Genomic DNA, 20,760 nt, shown 5'->3' with positions numbered 1-20,760 from the left:
GTGGTCAGATAGGGCCAGGATCTCGGCGAGGCTGTGTCCTCTTGCAGAACAACGACTCTGCGAATGTTAGCTGGTTGAGTGACCAAGGGCATGTTTAGGGACAGGAGAAGGCAGAGTAGCTCCTGGGCTGTGTGGGAAATAAGTGGGGGTGAGGGTGGGTATGGAGAGGGAGTAAAGAAGGGGCGCCGGGGATTAAAAAGGCCATCTTCCCTGATTGCTTTTCATTCTAGTAGGAAGAAGGGAATGAGAAGTGGCTGGGGTGGGGGATCAGGGTGCTGGGGTCTCAGGCTGTGACGGCTCTTGCCAGAAGCCTCAGTAGCACGTAAATTTGTGGGAGATGGAGGCAGGTGTCCTTAAGACCATGTTGGGGCACGTGGCAAACGGTGAGACCCCTGAATGGTGCCTTTATTTTTCTCCCCCTAGCATGCCCATGCTTCCCCAGAGTCCTGGGTGAAGGAGTGAGGCACGAAGATCGATGCATCCACGAGTGCCTGGGGCTGGTGTGGCCGCTTCCTCACAGTGGCCATGGCCACGGTGGTGGCATCGGCCTTCCTTGGGTATCCGGCGGCAGCATGCCCAGCACCACGCACCCGTCCAGCTGCCGGCAGTGTTGTGGACTGCGGGGGCCTCTACCCTCTGAGGCTCCCTCCCAGGCTCCCTGGCAGAGTGGCTGTCGTAGCTGCGCCACGATAATCCGAGTCGCCTGCCAGGAGGCTCCTTCCAGAGCCTGTGGTGACCGGGTGCTGCTGTTTCTCACAGTGTCCTGTGGGATCCAGCTGCTGGAGCCCTGGGGCGCCTGGGTTTCCTGGAGCGGCTGCGCCTCAGCCACAACCAGCTGGCCTGCCTGCCCCTGGACTTCTTTGCCAGCCTGGGCTTTGTACGCCGCCTGGACTGCTCTCGCAACCTGCTTGTCACCCGGGACCCCTGCAGCCTGTGGGGCCTGGGGCACCTAGAGCAGTTGGACCTGAGTCACGACTGGCTGACCAAGTTGGGCACAGCCAGGCTCGGGGGCCTCTTCTGTCTACGCTGACTCTTGCAGGCTGGGAACCGCTATCTGGGGCCTGGCCACCATGCCAGGCCTGGAGGTCCTCTCTCTGACTGGGGATAACATCAGTGAGCTAGAGGCTGAGGCCTTTGTGGCCTTGTTGGTGCTGGGCGTCCCCTCTCATAGGTGACTGGCTGTAGCACTTTGGTTTCAAGGTGACAGCGGACATCTGGATGGTGGGCACGCAGCTGCTGCTGGCCAAAAACTGGGTTGCACGACTGTGACGTGCAGTGGGCCTTTGGGAAGCTTGGTCCACCTGTGGCACTTTTATGGGTGGCCGACCTGGGCAACCTGATACATGCTGGCCCTTGGCAGTCAGGGGTGGTGCTGAGCAGCGCGGAGGCCCGGCTCTGCCTGGCTGAGACGACTACCATGCTGGGTATCCTGGGCACCATGCTGGCCACTGTGGCTCTGGTCGTGGCAGAGCGCAAGTGCAGGCAGGGGTTCAGAGGAGCTGGGGGGTGGGAGAGCCCTCTGGAGAGGTGGGGGAGGGGCGCTGCAGAGAGAAGTGGAGGCAGCTGGAGGAGGGAGAGCGGATAGAGATGGGGAAGGGCTGTTCTTCAGAAGTCTTTACAGCTCAGTTGCCACCCCAGGCAGGAGTGGGAGGAGTGGGGGGCAGGGGGACAAATGGCTGTGTTCCTCTCCCAGAGCCTCTGACCCGCCCATTCATCTATTCTCTGACCTAGCACAATGTCAGCATCTTTCTCAACCCGAGAAAGAAGGATTTGGCCCTTAGTGCTTCTCAACAACCCTCTGGGGACTAGGGCAGTAAAAGGTGGAGACAAGACCAGAGGGAACTGGGGGGTGGGCTGGGAACCAAGGGAAGCTTGGTTAATCCTGGTCTCCTGCCCCTCCCCACACCTCTCCTTGGCCTCTGTTGTTGCTAAAGTCATGAGGATGGTGGGATGGGGTAGGGGTACTGCTCCCGTGGGCAACACCCCAGTCCGTTCCAGTTGTCCTCAATACCTTAGCTCCTTTCCAAGGGCTGTGCATCTTGTCACATTTAACTCAAGGATGGAGCCTGGGAAAAACAAAACAAAACAAAACAAAAACAATTGAAAACTTGATTCTATGCTATGTGCCTGTGGAAAACTTAACGTCATGTGTTTGTCACTGGCACGTGGGCAGAGATAGACAAAATGGCCTTTAATCCAGGCCTTTTCTCATTCCCTTTGCCTGGAGATTCCTTTCCCCCACCCCCAATCCCAGCATGCACATACACAATCCTGTTCCCTAGTTTTGTTTTGTTTTGTTTTTTGTTTTTTGCATGAATATATCTATCCCTCCATCACATTTCTGTTATACCCACTGTTTATCCCAGTGACTTTGTAAAAAATGTGAGAGGTGTTTTGTCAGCTTTCACTGGCTGATTGGGAATTTTTAATTCACATTGTCAGAAATACTGTTTGGACACGAGGCCCCTCTCCCGACCCCAGGGAACTGGAAACAATCAGACCTGAATTAAACAGTCTAGTGGGAGTGCTTGTAGAGTCTTAACTTCAATATGGGAAGAAGAATTTGTGTTGCAGCGTGGTAGGAGGGTGCAGAGAGATGAGTGGGGTGGCTTTGTGGTGGCAATCCTGGAGGGCCGGGAAATTTTGCCCACTTATTCAACTAATACTCACTGAGTACTATGAATGAGACATAGTGGCGACATCCTTTGTTCTTGTATCTATTTAGCACATGTTTCCTGAATGCATCTTACACTAGGCTGTGAGCAGAAACCTTGCCCTAATGAAACTCACAATCTATTGTTAATCTGGTCATTAGCAAAGAATCCCAAATATATAATTAACAATGTGCTCAGGGATTCAGCAGAAGGGTACCTGATAGTTATGAAAACATAGAGGAGCTGAGAATAAACAAGGAGGCCAAAGGGGAAGCCAGGAGGCCAGTTGGAAGCCTGCTGCAGTCAAACCAACAAAAGATGGTAGTTTGGGCTAGAGCAGGAGCATTGGAGCTAGAGAGAATACACTGATTTAAGATGTCCCATATATCCACATCAGATTTTATTCCTCTCAGGGGACAGAGGGAAAGCCAGACTTGTCTACAAGTGACCTAGCCAAGGGAACACCTTACTCTGAAATTAAACCAAAGTAGAGAGATTTTGTGTGTGTGTGTTGCACCCTACTATGAGCTAGTACCCACACTGCCACATGTACACATCAGAACAACCCTGAGGTAGATGTCCTCTCCATTTTAGAGACGGGTCTTGGAAAGTGTAGGTGATATACTCAAAGTCACAGAGTTGGGAGTTAGGATTGAGCCCAGGTCTAGCATCAGTCAAAGACTAGTTCGCTTCATTACATCAAGTTATTGCCCATGGTTCTGATAAGGGACCTTCCTCTAGTCTAGTTTTCAATTTTGCAGCCACACAAGGGATCCTTTAGTCTCCATGAGCGGCGATTAAGGCCGAACTCCCAGTTGGAACACCTCCTTCGGTCCGGAACTAGAAAGCGAGAGCGTTGTTTCCCGTCGGAAGGGAAAGATGCTGCCCCCTCACCCTCCTCCGCTCCTCGGGACCCGGAAGCTGCGTGTCGCATCCCGGCGCCGGCCTCCCCGTCGGGAGTGACGCCGCAGCGGACTGCCCTTCTCCAAGATGGCGTCGAAGATGGGTTCGCGACGGTGGATGCTGCAGCTGATCATGCAGCTGGGTTCGGTGTTGCTCACACGCTGCCCCTTCTGGGGCTGCTTCAGCCAGCTCATGCTGTACGCTGAAAGGGCCGAGGCGCGCCGGTGAGCGGGCCCACGCGGCCGCCGAACGCGGTGGGGGGCGGTACGGCCCGCCCCAGGAACAGGGGTGCGGTGAGGTGGGGAAGAAGTTGGGACCCTTGGGCTGGGGAGGGATTGGGACCTTAGACTTGTTAAGGGCTCTGGTGGGGCAAGGTGGGCATCGGGCGTAGTGCCGGGGTCCTGGCCGTGAGAAGGGTCTCCGGTTTCGGGGAGCTTGGAGCTTGTGGGAACTCAAGGGGTCGCAAGGCTCTTCTCCCGCTTCATCCTGTCCCCGTTGCTTCTTTTCCTCTCCGGCTCGCAGGAAGCCCGACATCCCAGTGCCCTACTTGTACTTCGACTTGGGGGCGGCCGTACTGTGCGCCAGCTTCATGTCCTTTGGAGTGAAGCGGCGTTGGTTCGCGCTGGGGGCCGCACTCCAGCTGGCCATTAGCACCTACGCCGCCTACATCGGGGGCTACGTCCACTACGGGGACTGGCTGAAGGTGAGCACCTCGGCCTAAGGGGAGATGGGGATAGGGAGCCAGAGGCCAGTGCCCCCGGGGCAGTTGGGTAATGCATGGTGCCAGCTAGGTGCACAGTGTGAAGCCTGGGAAGGCAGAACCCCCGGGCTTGTGGACATTATTACAGACTGGAAGAATGAAAGGAACTTAGGGACCACACAGGACTGCCTTTCAGAGTGTGAAAACCGAGGTGGGAAGATGAGAAACAGATTTTCCCAGGGTCACATCACAGATAGCATTGCAGGTGAGACCAGAACCCAGGTCACCTAGTTCCCAGAACCCTTTAAAGCATTAGTTTAGTAATTTCAGACTATAGGGCAAAAGGGACCTTGGAGAGTAACCGGTTGCAACCATCTGATTTTTATGAAGTTTAATTAATCTTCGTGCAGCATTTAAACCTTAAAACGCCAGAATGCAGCCTTGGAGATAAGCCTGGACAAAGGCACTACCCACCCTTAAGGAATGCACTGTCAATCCAGTAGAGGAGGCAGAAGTGTGAACAGGATAGTGAGACCAATGGTTTTCTTAATGGCACAGACTCTGTACTATATAAGAGAAGGAACATTGGGATTCGAGTCTGCACACCTGCGAGTAGAGATGGATGGGGCAACACTTGGCATCTGGATTCTGCCACTTTCTGTAGGACCTTGGCCAATTTTATGAACCCTGCCAGGCCTCAGTTTCCACTCTGATTAAAAGAGTTATCTTTGTCTGCTGCACCTGCCCACCACACTTGGAATTGGTGAAAGGGTTTATCAGATGGAATGGGGTGTATAGAGGTGGGCAGTTCAGTGCTCTGGACAGCCGGGAGAAATGTGGTGGCTGCAGTTTCTGACTGGGTCCCCTCACCTCGGCCTAGGTCCGTATGTACTCGCGGACGGTTGCTATCATCGGCGGCTTTCTCGTGCTGGCCAGCGGCGCTGGGGAGCTGTACCGCCGGAAGCCCCGCAGCCGCTCCCTCCAGTCCACCGGCCAGGTGTTCCTGGGCATCTACCTCATCTGCGTGGTAGGTTGGGGGACTGCTGGCTGGAAGCGCTTGCCTGGGCGTGAGGTTTGAGCCCATGCCTGGCAGAGCCCAGGGACGTGGGCATGTAGTTCCCGATGGTCTGCCTCCTGGGAATTGCCTCAGTCAGCTTCTGGGCCTCAGGTTTCCAGGGCCTGAGACCTGGCTGAGAGTCCCTTCTTCCAACATCGTTGCACTGGGGAGAGAAGACATTGGCTTGACCTGTCAGTCCCAAGCCCGAGAGTGAGGAGAATGAGATGGACCGGTCCTCTCGTGGATTCAGCCCCCAGAGGGCTGGGAGAGGGGGCCAAGGAGAGGTTTGGTGGGGTCCAGGCCCCAGATGGGGCTCTACCACTCAGAGTTGATGGAGGTTGACTAGGGTAGCCAGTTATGGTACTAGTGGAGGACCTAGGGGTGGGCCAGTGTGGGTGGGGACCTGGACAGGCTCCGGGTCGCTTGGCCCCATCTCAGTTACTGGGCACCATATTCCACACGCAGCGCTGTGTATTCAGAGGTGAGAGCCCCAGTCTGGCTGTGGAGACACACTTCCGTCCTTCTGAGCGGCACCCCCCCAGGGTGAGGAGAGACAGGCCCTAATCTCGTGAGCTCCCGAGTCTGTGAGGGAGATGCAGGTCCTACTTTTCAGAGAGCCCCAAGTCCGAGATGGGAGCCAGGAGCCCAGCTTGCAGAGGCTGACTTTCAGGTGCCATCTCAGGGGCAGCGCTCCCCAGACAGGCTCCCCCGCCCGTTGGAGAGACTTAGCAGATGTGTGTCCCTAGGCCTACTCACTGCAGCACAGCAAGGAGGACCGGCTGGCGTATCTGAACCATCTCCCGGGAGGGGAGCTGATGATCCAGCTGTTCTTTGTGCTCTACGGCGTCCTGGCGCTGGCCTTCCTGTCGGGCTACTACGTGACGTTGGCCGCCCAGATCCTGGCTGTCCTGCTACCCCCAGTCATGCTGCTCATTGACGGCAACGTTGCCTACTGGCACAACACACGGCGCGTTGAGTTCTGGAACCAGATGAAGCTCCTTGGAGAGAGCGTGGGCATCTTCGGGGCCGCTGTCATCCTGGCCACTGATGGCTGAGTTGCACGACAAGAGGCTGAGACGGGTGCAGGGAGCCACTGAGGGCCACCCTGCCTTCCTCCTTGCTGGCCCAGTTGTTTCTTTATGCTTTCTGCTCTGTTGGTTTGGTTCTTTGCTATGTGTGTATGTGTCGGTAAGACGCAGGTCTCTTCCCCAGTGCCTGGGCTCAGCCCTTGGGGGTGGGAGCCCTGAGGATGATGCCTTACGGGGTTGTTTTTTCCTGTTCGTTAGGAGGAGAGCTGAGGCCGACTGCTCCCTGGGTCTGCTGTCCCAGAGAAGGGAGTAAGGCAGGGCTCGGGTGGGGGTACCGAGAGTGGGAGACAGAGGAAGGAAGACTGCTCACGAACTGGAAGTGAGCAAATGTGAAAAATTCCTTTTCGAACCTGGCAAGAGCAGCTGGGCCCTACAGTGCTTTTTTGGAGACTGAGAGTGCATATATGTGTGTTGATGTGTGGTTCGGGCCGGGAGATGCTGAGGGGCGGGGCACCACAGGAGTCACGTGAGTTCTCAGGGTATGCCAGGGGCAGAAACCGCACTAGCTGTTGCCCCACCTTGAAAGCAGAGCAGGCCCCAGTCTGGGGTGTGCAGGGGTAGGGTGGGCATCGGCCAACTTCCCACCTCCTGCCTTCTGTTTCCACCCGTACGGTTGGCCTGGTTGGGGTGAGTGCCCTCCCAAACACCAGACCACACAGTCCTCCAAAAATAAACATTTTATATAGATGTTTGGCTTTGCTTCTCCGCTCTCCCCACAGGGCACTTTGCCATTGGCTGGGATTGATCTTGGGTTTCTTGAAAGACCACATCTGGTTAAGCCCCACTTTAGTCCTCCCGTGATCTCTGCCCTGTTCTGAGAGTTCCCACAATCCTTGGCTGTCTGGTCAAGACCCTCCCTGTGGTCTGCTTTTGACCCATCCCCTCGGTCCCTGTGTTGTAGGTTGTCTTGTCCTCCCCTTTTCGGTCCTCCTGCTTTCTTTTGAAGAATTCTTGGAGGGCAACGAGAGGGGGAGAGCTAACGTTAAGGTTCCCCTATGAGGGTTTGACATCTTACAGATGAGGAAATGGAAGCTCCAAGAAGGCAAGCAGCTTGCCTCCAACCGCAGAGCTGGATTCTAGGTCAGGCCTGTCTGATGCCCATGCACAGCCGTGCCCCCCACGCCACCCCTCTCCCGAGGGAAGTCAGAGGCTGCTCTGGGGGTTTGGTTCTGTCGTGGCCCCTGCTGTGCCGTGGTGGTCTTTCCCCTACTTGTCCATGCACTTCCTGATTGAAAGTAGCCTGGCGGCCAGCCTGGGGCCTGGTGCATCGTGGGGGCCAAAAATGCGGAATGAAACCTCTGACTTTGGGCTCCGGGAGGCTGAGGTGTTCCCCTCGCACAGATGCAGACAGCCTCCAGTGGGGCCTAGGGGAAAACATGCAAGTCTGCGCTTGGCTCAGAGCCTGGCTTGGAGAGACAGCTGCGGCTGCTGTCGGTCTGGTCTGTGGGGTGGAGGACGCTTCCTAACTCCAGAGTAAGGGAGCCCCTTGGGGGGCTGCTGACACCCAGCTGAGGGAGACGGTGGCAGCATTGATCTTGGGGGCACCCCGTCTCCTTGAGCTCTCCTCTTCCCCCTGGGAGTCCCCTGGTTCCCCGGCCCTCGGGATCTTGCTCTCAGAGGGTCACTGCTCATTTCTTTTCAAGTGTGTTTTACTTCACTCTCAAGACAAGTGTTTGTGTTTTAATCGAGGCCTCCTGGAAAGTTGTAAGACCCAAAAGAATTAAAATAAGTGGTGGAATATCAAGCAAATGAGGGTAATATTGTGGGCAAGGGCGCCTCAAGACAGCACAGCGGCCAGAAGTCTGGCCCACCTATAAGATTAGCCCTGAGTGGAGTCCTGGAAGGCAAGCCCCCCACTCCCCCCCCCCCCGCCCCAAGATCTCTAGACTGAAAATTGAAGGCTGTCTGGTTCTAGCTTTGGAGCCAGTGGCGGGGGGGGGGGGGGGGGGTGTCTTGGGCACACCCTTCTTCCTGTGCTTGTCCCCACTTGGGTGCCCCCCTCTGGGCAGAGTAGAGTAGGGGCTGCTTCCTCCTCTGCAGATCCTTAGCCAACAAGCCTGGTCCAGCCTGCGGCTGCCTGGGGTCACCTCCAGCAGGCATGGCTTTTGGTTCACCCTGGTTATCCCAGGGCCTGCGGGGCTGGTGGTGAGGGTCAGCTGCCTGGGTCAGAAGCCGGCTTGCAGAAGGAGTCGGGCAGCCCCTTGGCATGGTTGACCAGCTCATAAGAGTCCCGGATGTCAGCCAGGCCAAACCAGAAGAAGATCCACTGCTTGTTGGAGAAGCTGCCATCACTGTGTTTGAAGTACCTGATTGGGGGGGCGGGGGGGAGGAAGGATCTTTTAGGGCAAGGCCAGTGCTCACTACTCACTGGTTATTTTGAGGACCTACTACATGCTAGACACCCTGCTATTATCTGAGCCTGAGGGCGGGGTTCTATCCCACGATCATGACCTGAGCCAAAACCAAGAGTCAGACGCTCAACCCTCAACTGACTGAGCCCCCCAGGCGCCCCCCAGGGGTGGGGTTCTTGTTCACCTCTTGGTGCCCACAGACCCCGGTGAAGGGATAGTTGCAGAAGGAAAAAGAGGAGAAAATGCTCCGCTGGAGATGCAGTGGGCCTGGGGTCAGAGCTTGGCAACTGGACCTAGAATGAAGCCTGGAGGGTCAGGATTTCTCAAGACTCCGGGAGAGTCGGGGAGTGTCTTCAAGGAATCCACTGCAGCGGGGCAGAGCGGGGTTAAGTGTGCTCTGCTCGAGGGGGAAAGCTCAGGCTCCGTGTGTGGTCTGCTCCCTTGGGGAATGTCGGGCCTCACAGAATGGGGCCTTTTCCTTGGGGGAAGCCCGGCCTTCTGGGGCGTGGCTGTGGAGGGCGGGGGGTGGGGCGGCCCGGAGGCGGGAGGGGCGGGACCTACCAGGGATTGATGGGGTTGGTGACCCGGGAGCGCCAGAAAAGCGTCTGCAGGTCCCGCCGCAGGCACTCCCACAACATCTGCCCGGAGCCTTGGCCCTGGCGGCTGGAGCTCACCACAAACTTGTCTAGATAGGGGGTGCCCCCCAGTACGGGCTCCGTGGTCAGAATGGCGGCCGCGTTGTACCTGGCGCAGCAGGGGAGAGGCAGGCTGGGACCTCCCTTCGGCCCCAAGCTGCCCAGCTCTGTCCCTCGCCCTCTGGGGCTCGCAGGCTCACCCCTCAGAGACGTAGACAGAGTGCAGCCGCGGGCGCAACGAGGCCAAGTAGTCGTCCCGGAGCTTCTTGCCGAAGCTGGCGTTGACCAGGTTCACTAGGCGGCCCTGGTCCAGGCTGTCCAGGCTGCGCACTCGCAGCATCCGCTCGGCGTTCTTGAACAGGGTCCCGGACCCTGGGGGTGGGATGGAAGAGGAGGTGTTAGTTTCGCCCAAGAGCCAGGTCCCATCCGCTCTTGCATTTGCGCGTCCTGGCGGGGGTTCCAGGTAGGACAGGGGCTCGTGGGACAGTGACCCTCTTTGGAAGACCTCCACAGTGAAATGCGTTCTGCGGACTGCATAGATACGTCGGTGATTTTCACACTGGGAGATGCTCTTCCCTGGCAGTTTGTCCCTCAACGTCCGTCCATCGCCTGTGGTCCCACTTACTTCCCCTAGACCCGCCTACCTCGCGGAAACCCTGTCTCCAGCCCCTGGTCTCCCCACCCCTCCTCCAGTTCCCGCCCCAGGTTCCTAGCCTGGTCCTCCCACTTGGCGCCGGTGTCTATCCACCCTGCCCACCTGCTCCGCGCTCACCTCCCCCAGGTGCAGCCAGAGCGGAGAGCTTGTGGGGTGGCGGCCCCCTGCGGCTTCCTGACTGGCAGACAGCCACCTCCCCTGCTCACTCCTGGGACCCAGCCCCCCTTCCCCCCCCCCCCTCCGAGGCGAGGCCCTCACCCTTGTTGCTGAAGAGCTCGGTGAGTAGTGTGCTGGCGGCGGTGATGACGGCAGAGGAGTGGTGCGGCAGGCGGCTGAGCACGTCCACGATGAGCCGCATCTGCTGCCGTTCTTTGGTGCTCACCCACTCAGCATTGGTCACCAGGTCCAGATCGGCGGGCAGGTTCACGTTACTCAGGACCTGCGTCCAGGGCCAGGGGGTGAGCCTCTGGCCCGTAGCCGGCCACGACTGTGCTCCTGCCCCACAGACCCTTCCTCACTGACCCCTTTACCCTCCCTTCCTCTCGGAGTCCTAGGCCGGGGAGGGCTCAGATTTGAGCACCACTCCACTCCCGACCCACCCGGCTGGAGAATGACTCTGGGGACCGTCTGGGAGGCGAGCAGGGAGCACAAGAGGGGTTCGGCCAGGCCCAGAATCGTGAGAATGGGGCCGGTAAAGAGGGGACACACCTTTTGACTGCTGTCGCGCAAGCCGCCTGTGGTATTGAGGAAGATGATTTTGGTGGGCTGGAGCGCCTTGGCTAGAGCCGCGGTCACCTCCAGTGAGTCGAGGAGCACGGAGCGGCGTGCGGTCGTCTCCCCGATGGGGCACAGGATGGGGATGCTGCCCGATTCCAGGCACCACTGTAGCAGGTCGGTCTCCACCGAGACGATGCCGCCATAGCTGTGGGCCAGACGTGGTGCTCAAGAAGGCTCCCACCAGGCCTGCCGGGCTGGCAGGGGCGGGCGGGCGGGGTAGCGAGGTCTAAAGACGCCGGGCAGGGAAGACCCGCACTAACCTGGCATGTGGGGCTGGCTCAGCCGCGCTCAGCACCGACCCGCCACCAAAAAAAGGCACGGCAGTGGCAGCGTTGTGCCGCAGCTCATCCACCAGCACCTTGCAGTTCTGGGCAAGCTGTGCCTTGGCCTCCCAGAAGGAGAGGCAGCCAGAGGGCGCCGTGGGAGCCGGCAGCCCGAGGACGACTAGCGGCTTCATGTCCATGCGCTGCAGGAATGCCAGGGCGAAGGCCAGACTGGTTACCGCCCGCCGGCACTTGAGGACCTCCTCGTCCACCTGAGGAGGAGTGAGCGTTCAGGAGCCGCGACATTGGCCCCGACTCCTGCCGAACCTGCTCACTCCAGCAGCAGGGGCCCGTGGTGCCCCTTCCCTGCCCAGGAGCAGTCAGGTCCCATTTCTGGCCAACGGCGAGCACCTGCTCCGCCCTTTGCCCTGTTGGGTCTTGCCATCCTCTTATCTCACACTGGTGTTCCTCCCTCTGTGCCTCCCTGCGACCTTGGACTCTAGGACTCCTTGGGGGGAGGGGTAACACAGGCGGCTCCCATCCAGGTTCCCCACTTGCCATCTGAACCCCTAACTGCGCCCGCGGCGAAGGGGAGTTCTCCAGCGCATCACACTTGGCTGATCAGGGGCCTCAGGCTCCTCACCCGGGGCCGGGCGTGAGACTGCTGGAGGAGCGCGCAGCCTCACCCAGTCCGCGGGGCACTTGTCCCGGCTCCGTCGCGCCCCTTCCCGCTTCTGCTGCGCAGAGTCTGCGGTCGGTCCCGCCCTGCCTGGTGACACGTTGCCGCACAACCCCGATCCCCTCGCTGTGACACGGCCGGCGCCGGGCTCCGCTCACCTCGATGACCGCGAAGGGCCTGTCTGCGGAGTGGTAGCAGGTCTGGAACTGCGTGAGCCAGTGGCGCGCCTCCCCGGGGCTGGCCCCGCACTGGTTCAGGAAGGCCTGGATGTCCCGCTGCACCAGCGAGCGGCCGGCCGCGCGCCCGGGGGGCTCGGAGGGCAGCGGGGGCGCGGGGGGCGGTGTCCACTCAGGCTCCTCCGCGGCAGGCGAGTGGGTGTCGTACCCGGCCGCTTCTCGCGCGGGCTGGGCGGGCGCCCAGGCGGTGCTGAGCCGGCGCCCCGGGCTGGTGCCCCTGGCCGCCCGCCGTCGCGCACTGCCACTCAGCCTCCGGGCGCCCCCGGTGCCTCGGGGACCGCGCAGCCTTCCGCCCACAGAGGTGGCTCGCAGGGCCCAGGCCACCCGCGCCGTCGCCATGACAACGAGAACGACTGGCCACCCCCACCCCCCAACGAGTGCGCTTCTGTCCGCAGAACAGCTTCTCCCGGCTCTGGGGGGCTCTTAACCTGCTACAAGGAGGGGCTGGACCAGCCGGGGCGGGGCGCAGACTGGGGGCGCAGAGTAGTCTCTGGGTGCCTTTGAAGAGGGTCAGGCCATGGGTCAGGGGGCGGGGCCAACAGAAACCCCCGCCCCCGCGGGGGACGGAACCCACTAGTGCGGGTCACGAGGCAGAGATAAACCGTGGTGGGGCGTCTTTAATCTGTTGCCAAGGCCGGTTCCAGGAAGGGCTCGGGGGACCCTGAGTGGCTTTGGCAGTCTGCGGGGTTCTGGATGATTAAAGGGGAGTCCGATGAGGGCAGGAGGGGAGAGCAAAGTGGCAGTTACCGTGGGACTGAGGAAGGAGACCTGAAGGAGAGGTGGGGAAGAGTGGAAGGAGAGTGGGGGAGTGCCAGCTCTCTGCTGGAGGTCGGGTGTGCCTCTGTCCTGTCCTCTGAGTTCAAAGAAGATCAGGAATTATGGGATTACCAGGGTATGCCAAGCTCCAGACGTTGGGTACCACTTTGAAGAATTTTGTCATATCCTCAGATCACCCCTTATTTTTTTAAATTAAAAAAAAAAAACACGTTTATTTTTGAGAGAGGGAGCAGGGAAGGGGCAGAGAGAGGGGGACCGAGGACCCGAAGTGCCCCCTCCCACCCAAAGTCCCAGGCTCAACCGACTCAGCCAGCCCTATTTTTTTTTTTTTTTACCTTGTTTGAAACTAGCCCATGGGTTATATACCAGACCATAAGCACTGTGAGGCCAGCTTCAGTGTTTCTCTTCCTCCTCTTATGACCACCAAAACCAGTGTTCAGATTTGATGGGAAAGGGAACTGGAGGGTAAATTATCCCTATTAGTAATACAGTTTTTATCTATCTATCTATCTATCTATCTAAAAGTTTATTTATTTATTTTGAAACGGGGTGTCGGAGAGAGAGAGAATCCTAAACAGGCTCCACATTGCCAGCGTGGAGCTCTACTTGGGGCTGGAACCCCTGAACCCACGAGATCATGACCTGAGCCAAAACCAAGAGTCCAATGCTTAACTGAGCCACCCAGGCACCCTTAGTTTTAAAGTTTTCAAGTTTAAAATTTATCCCTATTGAAATTGTAACTAGAAGGCCAGTATCACTTGCTCTAAACAGAAGAAAGCCTTAAGAATAAAGCCAGAATTGGGGCACCTGGGTGGCTCAGTCGGTTGGGCGGCCAACTTCAGCTCAGGTCATGATCTCGCGGTCCGTGAGTTCGAGCCCCGCGTCGGGCTCTGTGCTGACAGCTCAGAGCCTGGAGCCTGTTTCAGATTCTGTGTCTCCCTCTCTCTGACCCTCCCCTGTTCATGCTCCGTCTCTCCCTGTCTCAAAAATAAATAAAACGTTAAAAAAAAAAAAAAAGAATAAAGCCAGAATAAAATATTATTAAATTCTAGCTGGATAGTGTTTCCTGCTCTGCTGGTAACACAGAAGGCTGGCAGGTGCCCAATGTCAGAGGTCCCCTGGGCCCCTGAGAGACTTTCTCCTGGGTCGAAAAACAGCCAACACATGTAGAATGGCAGGCACTGGGCAAAGCGCTTCATATGTAGTCCTCACAATGACTCCAGGATGGGTATTATAATGCCCATTTTATAGATGAGAAAATCAAGGCACAGAAATATGTGAGGGTCAAGGTCATTCAGCTCATTAGCAGTGGAGCTGCTCTTTCAAACAAAGCAGGTCTGCTCCAGATCCATGCTCTTAAGAGTTGAAAAGGACAGGGAAAACTTTCACAGAGTATGATTCATTGTTACTTGATATTGTATCCACCCCCTGCCCGAGAAAGCTCGGGGTACGCTATCAGTTGGACACATCTGCATTCAGGTACACTGGGAGTCCCACTCTCTGCTGTTGTAGAGTAGGACACCAACTGTAGAGGAGCAGTGACTTGACCAAGGTCACCCAGCTGTTAGTGTCATGGCCAGAGGCTAGTCATCCTGAGTTCTCACCACTGCTCTTCCCTTCCTTCTACCCAGCTCTACGCTCCCGGTGCCGGGAGTCAGGACTCTCGGGGTGCTTCCTGAATGGCGAGTCGTGGCCTGAGCTGCTTCTCTCCTGAGTATCCCGGAGGATGCTGGGTGAGCACACCCTTCCCGGGATCTCCTGCCAACACCCTCATGCACGCACCAACACGTGTGCACGGCCAGCACATGCATGCACTGTCCCAGGCAGGAGACTCCTGGCAGAGGGGTCGGAGTTGAACTTGTGACCTCTTCCACTGACTTTTCCATTTTTCTACTTGGAAATTCCGGGTTTCATTAGACAGTGAAGCATGGAGAGTCTGTACCCCCTACTGTGGGGTCACCTCTAGGGCCTTCTTTCTCTTCCCACTTTACTGCTGCCCACTCCCTACTTTCCTACACTTCCCAGAGTCCATCAGAAGAGGTGGTCCTAGCTCCAGGGGACCTAATCATTTTCCAAGCCCCTCATCTGAGCTCCCACCCTCCCTGGCCCCATCCCGCACAGGATTCCTCCTTCTCTATTTCTCCCACCTCTGCTACGCTGGCTGGGTCTCTCCGCCTGAGCCCTGGCCTCTCTTCATTCCTCTCCTCCCAAATGTACGCCCCTTCCAGGCCCCCCGCTCCCCGCCGCGCTGCAGCTGAGGCCTGCCTCCTGCCAACTCAGGGCCTATGTGAGGTCAAGGATGAGTTTCTCCCTTCAGACTGGGGCTCCCCTGAGGGCAGGGATGATTGTCTCCCTCCTCAGACTGGGGATCACTCATTTCAGTAGCCAACAGCATCAACCCCATTGCCCCTGGGCCAGTGGGGCAGACCCTGGCTGGGGAGCTGCTTCCCACTGCTTTGGGTGTTAGCCCAGAGGGCCGTGTCCCCAGGCAGCCAATGGGCCCAGGGATACCCTGGGTAGATGATTAACTCCAGGCCCAATGACCCTGGGGCCACTGTGTCCCCACTGCCTCTCCCTGGGGTAAGGCCAGCCTCTGGTTGGAAAACTGGCCCTGCTTTGTGGGGGGGGATGAATGTGGGTGTATGAAGTCAACACCCCTACCTGACCCTACCGCTCTGAATAGAAGGCCTGCAGGATCACTGTCGGTCTGGGGTTCCAGCTCGAATTTTCTTTACGTTTTTTTTTTTTTTTTAATGTTTATTTATTTTTGACAGAGAGAGAGAGAGACAGACAGAGCATGAGCAGGGGAGGGGCAGAGAGAGAGGGAGCCACAGAATCGAATCCGAAGCAGGCTCCAGGCTCCGAGCCATCAGCACAGAGCCGGACGCGGGGCTCGAACTTACAGACCGTGAGATCATGACCCGAGCCGAAGTCAGATGCTCAACCGACTGAGCCACCCAGGTGCTCCCCGCAGCTCGAATTTTCTTTGTTCCCCTCTGAAGCGGGCAAAAAATGTTGTCACCGTGCCCGGAATCGGGCTCCGGTCTTCCCCCACCAGGCCCTGGGTCCTGGAGATGCTGGGGAACAGACACAACCTTCCGACCCCTCCGGATACTTCCCCTCAGCGGGGGGCCCTCAGCCTTGAGCACAACACCCAGCTGTCGTCATGGACAGCTACAGGGACACTCAGATCTGGGACATGAATGTACAGACTTTTGTACACACACACACACACACACACACACACACACACCCCATACAGAGGTAGAAACAGACACCCTTCCTGAGAGCACATCCATCCACCCACGTGCAGAGGCACAGAGCCGTACTCGTTCACGGGCCTCAATGGTGCCTGGCGCGGGACAACTGTCCAGTAGACGTTTATGGAACGAACGAACGAATGAATGAACAAGCAGAAGGCAGAAAAAAAGAGGTGGGGGCTTGTGGAAAGGGAGACCTGGCTCTGTGGAGTCTGTGTCATGGGACTGGCCCCAGGACTGCCCAGGTGGCCCCAAGGTGGCTCTCCATCTGTGAGGGGGCCGAGCCCAGTGGGAATGTACGAAGGCCTCCTGCACCAGCCGCAGTCTTGTGAGCACGCGCTATGCATCAGGTAGTGAGCGGGGCGCTCTGAAGATGTAGTCCCACTTTGCCCTGGCTCAGGAGGCTGGGATCTGCCACTTCCTTGGCTGCAAAGGTTTGACTTCTCTGAGCCTCCCTTTTGTCACCTGTAAAAGGGGGGAAGAGAACAAAGCTTCGTCTCTTTACATAGTAGTGAAGACGAAAAGTTCTCTGTGGGCATACAGTCAGCAAAATCCCCCCTGTGGGACACAAACGCCCTGGTTTCTTCAACCAGTAAATTATAAGAGTAGGAAAGGTGGAATTGGATGAAAAGATGTGTTTTTTTCAATGAAGTAATTTCTAAACCCAACGTGGGGCTTGAACTCACGACTCTGAGATGGAGGGTTGTATGCTCTACAGACTGAGCCAGCTGAGTGCCCCAAAAAGATGTTTTTGAAAGTCTCCGGGCACCCGGGTTGCTCAGTTGGATAAGCATCTGACTCTTGATTTGGGCTCAGGTCATGATCTCATGGTGTGTGGGTTTGAGCCCCGCATCGGGCTCTGCATTGACAGTGCAGGGCCTGCTTGGGATTCTCTCTTTCTCCCTCTCTCTCTGCCCCTCCCCTGCTCATGCACACCGGCTCTCTTTCTCTCTCTCTCAAAATAAATAACTTAAAAAAAAAAGTCTCTTTTAATCCATGTTTGGATTCTGACTGAAACAAGCCGTAAAAAATTCGACAATTGGAAAAATTTTTTGCACATAGGATATTTGAGCTATTAATTTTTAGGTGTGCTATGATTGTGTGTTATGTTTTTTTTAAACTACTCCAAGGATTTTAGCGTGCATACTGAATATTTATAGATGAAATAGTAACATGTCTTGCATTTGCTTGAAAATACCCCTGGAGGGGAGAAGGCAGGGTAGCGGAACAGGTGCAACGGGGCTGGCTATGAGTCAGAAGTTGATATCTGTTGAAACTGGACAGCGGGCACAGGGGATTCATTATACTATCTCTTGACTCCTATGTATGATGAGACGGATGAAAAAAAAGTTCGGTGAATTCCCATATGCGCAAGTTACCAGCCTGATGCATAAACACTCAGTAAAAGCTAGTTTGCTTCTTCCATGAGTAGTTTGCCTTCAAGGCACAAATGTGTGAAATGGTAAATACTCCACAAATACATAATTTATGAGTGTTTCAATTCCAAGTGTGCCATGAGCCTCTTGTCCAGCAGGGGGCTCCCTATTCTCTGCCTCTCTTTGTGGCTGCTGCTCTGGGGGGTTGCTAAAAGGAGGAAACCATCAGCAGTGTGAGGGAGTTATTGCAGACCTGCAGACCCGTTAGCGTTGAGACCTCTGAGGTGACAGAACACACACACACACACACACACACACACACACACACACACACAGAAAGCAGGGGCGGGGGCGGGGGGAGAATTTGTCCATACCTTATGATAACCCTATGATAGGAAGTCTTCCTACAGTTTAGCATCTCTGGGGGTTGGGGGTATTTAGAAAAGGCTACTGTCTTGAAGGTAATAATGGCAAACCCTGCCTCAGGTGCTATTCTAAGCCCATGATACATGTTCACGTAATTTAATTCCCACACTAACACCATGAAGTAGGTGTTACCATTAGTACAGAGATCCTAGGAGTGGATTTTAGACAAGTGGAGGTCAAATGCTTTCAGGGCACAAGTGGAGCTTCCTAGCAGACGGGTGGAAAAGGATCCTGGAGCTCAGGAGAGAGGTCAGGGCTGGCGAGGCCCTGGAGCAGGTGATGGATGAAGCCCTGAGTGTGGCCAGGAGCTGCCAGGGAGGGGCTGTAGAAAGGGGAGAACACATGGAGAGGTAGAAGGGGGCCCACCAGAAATCACCCAGAATCCATAGGGGGAGATGTTTCAAGAAGGAAGGGGCACAGATGCTTCAAATCCTGAGAAAAGGCTATTGGCTTCACTCACACGTGACTTTTCCATTTCAGTGGGATGGGAAGGGGACATAGGGTGGGAAAGCCAGGGAGCAACTGGTTGGAGAGGGGCCTAGGCTGAGTCCATAGGAAATTCTGGGGGAATTGTGGCTGGAGAAAGAAACAGAACCTCGTTGTTCAAAGTATGGTTCACGGCATCACCTGGGAGCTGGTTGGAAATGAGGAATCTGGGGCCCTCTCTAGGCTTACTGAATTAGCATCTGCATTTTAATGAGGTCCCCAGGGGATTCTATGGGCATTAAAATCTGAAAAGTATTTGGAGCAGAGATGTGGGCTGGCCCCTAGAGGTCAAGAGAGGTGGCATTCAATATGGGGATGTCCCTGGTGAGTTTGAGGCCAAGGAAGAGGTGAAGACGCTGGGGAGGAGCTGGACTCAGGGGTGACGTGGTTACGGCTTTGTGGGGGTTGGGTGTTGTGTGGGGCTCGTGGGTGAGACAGTAGTTCTGGGTGGTACTTTCTGGCCCACGGATGAGAGCTCTGGAGGGATACCCATGTGTGTGTCCCCCAGAGGAAAGAGGAATGTGTAGAGGCGCTCTGTGTGTGTGTGTGTGTGTGTGTGTGTGTGTGTTTGAGGGTTTAGCATGTGTGAAGGGTGAGGTGTGGGGCAGAGTTCATGTGTGACTTTTGTATATTTTTGTGTTTTTATATGCCAGAAGTCAGCAAATGGACGTTTCATATGGCTCATCTTAATATACGCATGTCCCAAGGTGAAGTTAACGTGTAGGCAGCGATTGTGGGGTATCAGGGCTTAGGATACTGTCCTGGAGTTGAACAGCCAGCCTCCTGGACTCAGGGAACTCTGGGCGGTACCCCACCTGTCCTCAGTGGATAAGGACGCGGGTTCCGTCGTGCGCCCGCAGATTGTAATTACACACTCTTGCCACGAGAGGGCAGTGTCGGCCCGGCCTGGAGGCACGAGGTGCGCTCCTTCTGAAGTTACAGCGATCCGCTCTGCTCGAGGGGGCGAGTGAAAACCCGCCCTGGGCAGCGGGTTGGGGGGGGGGGGGGGGGGGGTGTTGACTTTTGGTTCCCTGGTGCCCAGGCTTGCCGCCCCTCCCTCCGGGTTCTGGCTGCCCCCATCCCAGCCAACACCCTTCCAGAGCCACCCCATCTTCACGCGTCGCTCTTGCATCGCATCTTGAAACCCCAACCCTCCTGCTTGAAGACCACCAGCCGGGGTGGGCACTTGCCCGAGAGGGCAAGGGAGGTGGGGAGGGTAGGGGAGGGTAGGGGAGGTGGGGAGGGTAGGGGAGGGTGGGCGATTGAGGGTGCAGCCAAAGGGAGAGTCGGGGTAAAGGCATTGAGAGGAGGGGGAGGTTTTACCGGGAGCAAAGGTGGGAAGAAGGGGCTCAGCCGTCCTCAGTCGGGACACACGAAGGGCTCTCCCAGTATGGACTGGGCAGGGTGCTGGGTGAGTGAATCCGGGGGCAGGGCTCGGGCCCCCTTGCCTTCATCTGGGGTCAGACCCCATGCGTTGGAGTCCCAGCCTCACAGAGTGGCCTCGGGCTTGCTTAGAGCAAGATGGTCCCTCCCACTGCAGGGATCTTTTGTTTCCTGTTCTCTGTGGGGAGAAAGCTGGCTTCCCTTCCATTCACCGGTGACTCGCTGGTCTTTGCCTGTGGGACTGAGAAACCCCAGGGAAAGTACCAGCGTTCCTGAGCCCGCTAGCGTGGCAGGGCCAGGCCAGGGCACGGAAGGGAAAAGCCCAGGGAAGGGAGGCCAGTGGTGTGGGTGCGGCTTGAGGAGACCAGGGCTTGGAGGAGCAGAGTGGCCCGACCTCAGTTGGGCTCCTGCAAGTTCAGGGGTGGGGCGGAGGTGGGGGACCCCAGGCAGAGACTGGAGGCCTGAGGGTGGGGCTGGAAGAGGAGCTGGTGGTTACGTGTTTAGGGTATACTTAAGAGCAAACAAACAAACAAACAAACCAAACACTTCTTTTTTTTTCATCATAAAAGTAATTTAGGGGGCGCCTGGGTAGCTCAGTCGGTTAAGCAGCCTACTTTGGCTCAGGTCATGATCTCTCGGTTTGTGGGTTTGAGCCTCGTGTCAGGCCCCGTGCTGAGAGCTCAGAACCTGGAGCCTGCTCCCCCGTCGGTGAGTTCCAGCCCCACATGGGGCTCTCTGCTGTCCACACGTGGAAACTTCCGCCTTGGAACCTCTGTCTCCCTCTCTCTGCCCCTCCCCTGCGCGCTCCCTCTCTCTCACAAATAAACATTAAAAGCATTTTTTGTAAGTAATCTAGGAAAATTACTGAAAACTGGATAAATAAAACCTCCCTAGTCTACTAATATAGCTGCTGTTTGCCTTTGGTCTATTTCTTTCCAAGCTCTTCTTCTACATTAAACAAACAAACAAATATGGCTGTGTTATTGTGCACCTATAATTATTTTCCTCATCTTCACTTAGGATGGCAGAAACAAGGGCACCTGGGTGGCTCAGT

The 20,760-nt window shown here is 56.7% G+C and overlaps 2 protein-coding genes and 1 non-coding gene across 4 annotated transcripts; 1 reads left to right on the top strand and 2 right to left on the bottom strand.

Moving 5' to 3' along the window:
• The first annotated feature begins 3,589 nt into the window (after positions 1 to 3,589).
• Positions 3,590 to 7,089, top strand: TMEM101 (transmembrane protein 101). The gene is made up of 4 exons (XM_040497738.1): positions 3,590 to 3,781; positions 4,080 to 4,260; positions 5,138 to 5,284; positions 6,061 to 7,089. The coding sequence occupies exons 1-4, from the start codon at positions 3,645 to 3,647 to the stop codon at positions 6,367 to 6,369; spliced, it is 774 nt and encodes a 257-aa protein (XP_040353672.1). The 5' UTR covers positions 3,590 to 3,644; the 3' UTR covers positions 6,370 to 7,089.
• NAGS (N-acetylglutamate synthase) lies at positions 7,065 to 12,455 on the bottom strand. 2 transcript variants are annotated; one of them, XM_040497737.1, is made up of 7 exons: positions 11,921 to 12,455; positions 11,081 to 11,355; positions 10,752 to 10,965; positions 10,302 to 10,482; positions 9,589 to 9,760; positions 9,315 to 9,497; positions 7,065 to 8,708 (listed from the first exon to the last, which is right to left on the bottom strand). In XM_040497737.1, exons 1-7 carry the CDS (start codon positions 12,335 to 12,337, stop codon positions 8,555 to 8,557), a joined length of 1,596 nt encoding a protein of 531 aa, XP_040353671.1. In that variant the 5' UTR covers positions 12,338 to 12,455; the 3' UTR covers positions 7,065 to 8,554. The 2 variants fall into 2 exon arrangements, with proteins under 2 accessions (XP_040353671.1, XP_040353670.1); XM_040497736.1 differs by lacking the exon at positions 7,065 to 8,708 and adding an exon at positions 8,717 to 9,046.
• Positions 12,456 to 13,109: 654 nt separating this feature from the next.
• Positions 13,110 to 13,242, bottom strand: LOC121045216 (small nucleolar RNA SNORA61). Its single transcript, XR_005797643.1, has one exon. It is a non-coding gene; the product is annotated as a small nucleolar RNA SNORA61 (small nucleolar RNA).
• Positions 13,243 to 20,760: the final 7,518 nt, after the last annotated feature.

Source organism: Herpailurus yagouaroundi, unplaced genomic scaffold, assembly GCF_014898765.1.
Source record: "Herpailurus yagouaroundi ecotype Mexico unplaced genomic scaffold, PumYag 189, whole genome shotgun sequence".
NCBI classification, from domain to species: domain Eukaryota; kingdom Metazoa; phylum Chordata; class Mammalia; order Carnivora; family Felidae; genus Herpailurus; species Herpailurus yagouaroundi.
The sequence above is the reverse complement of the archived record's forward strand: the minus strand, read 5'-3'. Positions and strand labels throughout refer to the sequence as shown.

Coding starts and splice junctions, on each gene's coding strand:
- TMEM101 (XM_040497738.1), top strand. CDS start 3,645: ATGGCGTCGAAGATGGGTTCGCGACGGTGGATGCTGCAGCTGATCATG. Junction 4,261..5,137: donor ACTACGGGGACTGGCTGAAG/GTGAGCACCTCG, acceptor ACCTCGGCCTAG/GTCCGTATGTACTCGCGGAC. Junction 5,285..6,060: donor GCATCTACCTCATCTGCGTG/GTAGGTTGGGGG, acceptor GTGTGTCCCTAG/GCCTACTCACTGCAGCACAG.
- NAGS (XM_040497736.1), bottom strand. CDS start 12,337: ATGGCGACGGCGCGGGTGGCCTGGGCCCTGCGAGCCACCTCTGTGGGC. Junction 10,966..11,080: donor GAGCCAGCCCCACATGCCAG/GTTAGTGCGGGT, acceptor TCTGGCCCACAG/CTATGGCGGCATCGTCTCGG. Junction 9,761..10,301: donor CGAGCTCTTCAGCAACAAGG/GTGAGGGCCTCG, acceptor TCCCACCCCCAG/GGTCCGGGACCCTGTTCAAG.